The 4,317-nt window shown below is 51.9% G+C and overlaps 1 protein-coding gene across 1 annotated transcript in view; it reads left to right on the top strand.

Annotated features, from left to right (window-relative positions):
* MDGA1 (MAM domain containing glycosylphosphatidylinositol anchor 1) overlaps positions 1 to 4,317 on the top strand; it is a gene marked incomplete at both ends in the record, with an annotated part of 77,644 nt that overhangs the window by 19,053 nt on the left and 54,274 nt on the right. Inside the window, one exon of the mRNA XM_010293036.1 lies at positions 1,017 to 1,310. Coding sequence (XP_010291338.1) covers positions 1,017 to 1,310 — 294 coding nt within the window. The remainder of the gene's footprint in view (positions 1 to 1,016; positions 1,311 to 4,317) is intronic.

Genomic DNA, 4,317 nt, shown 5'->3' with positions numbered 1-4,317 from the left:
CAGCAGGAAGGGCTGAAAAAGGAGCTTTCAGAAAATGATTGTTGGAATATTTACCTCAGTTGAACTGTTAACTCTGAAGCCTAATACAAATAAAATGTCAATATTACATGGATTTTAACACAAACATCCCCTTTCTGTGTTCTTGGTGGAGTTGGGGATGTGAACAACAAACGTCTTCCCACCGACACCTCTTCACCCTTTAGCTTTAGTCACTGGGTTTCTTTTGAGTTTTGTTTATCAGCAAAATTTTGTTGGTCAGTTGATAGCTGGATATTTCTTGAGTGTTACTGTGCCTCCAGCGCTAGCCCTGCCTTGACAGCAGTTCTGCTGGGTGAGCTCTTCCCAGCCTGGAAGAGATGTCAGAAGTGATCTTTGCTGGGACCCATCTCTCACTCAAGTGAGCCACAGATAACCAGTGTGCTGGGAATCTCAATGTAAAGTAAGCAAAGACACTTAACAGAGCTGGCTCCTTGATGTGGTTCAGGAGCAAACAGGGATCCTGGGTGTCTGATAAGGCTGGAGATGCGATCTACAAGCACTAATCCTTTCAGTCTTGGTTTTGGTCTGACCTGGATAAAGGAAACTAGATGCCTTGGCAGGTATTACTTTTATTTCTTGGCCAAAAGACTGCAGTTCCACTTGGGAAATTCACTGACCAGAAATTGAGAAATGGATCAAAGAGGCCTTTGCCTTTGTGTTCCTTGGTGCTACCCTGCTGCTGGACAGGGTTTTGCAACCAGAGGGATGGGAGCTGGGGGAATGTCCCAATGCAGGTGGCACTTGCTGGTATTGGGATACGCTGTTGGAGAAGCTGGGATCTTCCTTGGTGCCCTGCAGCTCCAGACCCTGCAGGATGACTTACATGGGCAGTGTGTTCCTATAGGGATTGAAGTGTGTCAAGTAAAACCCTTTGGAGTTCAGGGCTGTTGGTGTGACTCATACAAAAGCATGTCAAGACTGTTCCTTGCTCGCTGGAAACTTGGTGTGAAACGTTTCCCTTCTTGTTTCCCTTTTAGTGCCACCAACCATCAGTGTCCCTAAGGGTCAGTCCACCATCACCGTCCGGGAGGGCTCCAGGGCTGAGCTGCAGTGTGAGGTTCGAGGGAAGCCCAAGCCACCCATCATCTGGTCCCGGGTAGATAAGGAAACCCCCATGCCTTCAGGGACAATGACGATGGAGACATACGACGGGAAGCTGCGCCTGGAGAGTGTGAGCCGAGAAATGAGCGGGACCTATAAGTGTCAGACAGCCAGGTACAATGGCTTTAACATCAGACCCCGGGAAGCCCTGGTGCAGCTCAATGTGCAGTGTGAGTATAGCCATACAGCACTGGAGTACCTGTCTGAATGCCTGTGTCCACAAAAGCCTGTGGGCTAAGCAGGGCTGATACACTCACTGCTGATTTCAAGGAGAGTTGATCTTTCTTACTGGGCTGAGCAGAGACATCTCTTTAGTCTGGGGACCTTTGAACAGTTTGTATTGATTGGCTTGGCTACACAAGCCTAAGGGTAGGATACCGTATAGCCAGCGTGTTGCACGTGGAAAGGAGAGGTGTTGTGTGTGTTTGTATACAATGCTTTCCATTTCCCTACCAGTGGATGAGCGTGGAGCAGCAGCTGGACCAGGTGTGTGTTTGTGTGCATTACACATGTGTAAAATACCTTCAGGGTACATTAGTAAGATTGTAAGGTCAAGCGCTCAAAAGATAGCAAATTAATGTTAATTACACCATTTCCACCCCACAACCCTTTCTTCAACTTAGTTACCCCAGTTGTCATTTCTCAAATGCCTGAACCATTTTGCCTGAAAAGCAGCGCTATGCAGACCCTAATGCTGACTGCCAAATCCCAAATGGTTTCCATGCGGTAAAGCTGTGAGTAAGAGAAAACTGATTCTTAGCATGTGGTGTACTGAGTGATTTCAGCGATGAGTGACGCTCCCAGCCCTATTTGAAGACGATATCTGTGCATAAAGGCACATGTAGAGAGAGAGATGCTGCTGGTGTCCGCATTGGCTGACTGTCTCCATCCTTTCCCTGCAGCAGTTTCTCGCTCCAGAGAAGTGAGTGCCTGCTCCGCTCCCATGCTGTTGCGGTGTGTTTTGACATGCGGGGGTCTGTGCTCTGTCTTTCAAGACTTTGAATTGGGGGAAGGTAGCTGGGAAAAATGCCTTGGTCTGGAAGGAGCTGCGACTGCAGGAGTAGCCCTCCCTGCAGACCTTGTCCCATCGGGACATAGTGCGATCGCTGAACGCCCGCAGAGTCCTCTGAGCAGCGCGGATCTGGCAGGTGTGGGATGGGTAGGGAGCAGGTTAATTTGCACCCGGGCACGCTGTCTCTGGGCTGTGACTGACGAGCCTCCATGCACAGCAGAGCAGCACTCATTAGACACGCTCCCACTTTCCTCCTGGGCTCGCTCCCCGGGAAGAAAAGTGAGACCAGAGCAGATAACCTGGCTGAAGCCAACCAGATACACTGCTGACAGATGTGAGCTGTTGGGAGCACAGCAGTAATGGAGGTGTGCCAAATCCTGCAGGCAGTTTGAGTATTTGAAGATTCCCTTTTAAAATTATTTCCATCCGTTCAGGAGCATGACAGGAATTATATTGCAGGGTGGGGACAGGGAAACGTGTGCAGATTTCCATGCAGGTAAATATGTGTGTAAGCAGCTTGGAAATGTGTGTCAGTTTAAGCTGTTTTGGAAGGCAGGCAGAGTCAGGCATATGGAGTATGGCAGGGACTCTTGGTTACCCCAAGAACCAAAGGGAGATGCAACAAAATCTCACTCTTGAGTAAAGAACCACCAGACCTGCTGGTGTCCCCAGCCTGGTGTTGGTGTTTGAAAGCTGTGTGGTCCTCACTGACCCTCATTGCCCCTGCAGAGGGAGCAGCAGTGCTGAGCCTGGGATGAGTTCAGGCTTACTAGGTGATCTGGAGCAGAATCACAGCCCTGAATCTTGGGCTGGAGGGAAGGACATGACTCTCCATGCAAGAAGGATGGTAGGTAGAAGCCAGAAGCTGTTCTGGGACAGAGCCCTTGATGTGACACCCAAGAGGGCAAAGATGTGATGAACTTCTGTGTAAAGACAAACTCAACATACTCTTCCTATAGCTCTTCCCAAGGCCAAGCAATGCTTTATTGCGATCTCACCCAAGTAATGGTGGCATAGTCCATGCAGTAGCCCACCCAAACTGCCCTCTTCCCTTCTCCATCAGTTCTGTGTACCCTTAGTTGGAGCTGGGTGCGTACTGAGTGTTTGTTGGACTGAGCTGCCACCTCCTGCCTCGAAACTGTGGAAGGAGCTTACAGTGGCACTGCTTGTTCTGTGCCTGTGGTGGGTTGGCCCTGGCTGGATGCCAGGTGCCCACCAAAGCCGCCCTATCACTCCCCTTCTCAGCTGGGCAGGGGAGAGAAAATATAATGAAAGGCTCGTGGGTTGAGATAAGGACAGGGAGAGATCACTCACCAATTACTGTCATGGGCAAAACAGACTCAACTTGGGGGAAATTTAGTCTAATTTATTGCCAGTCAAAATCAGAGTAGGCTAATGAGAAGACCAAATCTTAAAACATCTTCCCCCCACCCCTCCCTTCTTGGGCTCAACTTCACGCTTGATTTTCTCCACCTCTGCGCCCCGAGTGGTGCAGGGGGACAGGGAATGGGGGTTGTGGTCAGTTCATCACACGTTGTCTCTGCCGCTCCTTCCCCCTCAGGGGGAGGAGGAGTCACACTCTTCCCCTGCTCCAGTGTGGGCTCCCTCCCATGGGAGACAGTTCTCCATGAACTTCTCCAACGTGGGTCCTTCCCACAGGCTGCAGTTCTTCATGAACTGCTCCAGCCTGGGTCCCTCCCATGGGGTGCCATCCTTCGGGAACAGGTTGCTCCAGCCTGGGTCCCCCATGGGGTCACAAGTCCTGCCTGCAAGCCTGCTCCCGCCTCGGCCACAGGTCCTGCCAGGAGCCTGCTCCAGCATGGGCTTCCCACGGGGTCACAGTCTCCTTTGGGCATCCCCCTGCTCCAGTGTGGGGCCCTCTCCGGGCTGCAGGTGGAGATCTGCTCCCCCGTGGAGCTCCATGGCTGCAGGGGCACAGCCAGCTTCACCAGGGGTTGCTGGGGAACCTCTGCTCCGGCGCCTGGAGCCCCTCCTGCCCCTCCTGCTGCCCTGGCCGGGGGGTCTGCAGGGCTGTTTCACATATTCTCACTCCTCTCTCTGCCTGCAACTGCTGTGTGCCATTTCCACCCCCCTCCTTCTTAAATATGTGATCCCAGAGGCACTGCCACTGTCGCTGATGGGCTCGGCCTTGGCCAGCAGCGATG

The sequence above is a fragment of the Phaethon lepturus genome, unplaced genomic scaffold, assembly GCF_000687285.1.
Source record: "Phaethon lepturus isolate BGI_N335 unplaced genomic scaffold, ASM68728v1 scaffold11768, whole genome shotgun sequence".
Taxonomy (NCBI): Eukaryota; Metazoa; Chordata; class Aves; order Phaethontiformes; family Phaethontidae; genus Phaethon; species Phaethon lepturus.
The sequence above is the reverse complement of the archived record's forward strand: the minus strand, read 5'-3'. Positions and strand labels throughout refer to the sequence as shown.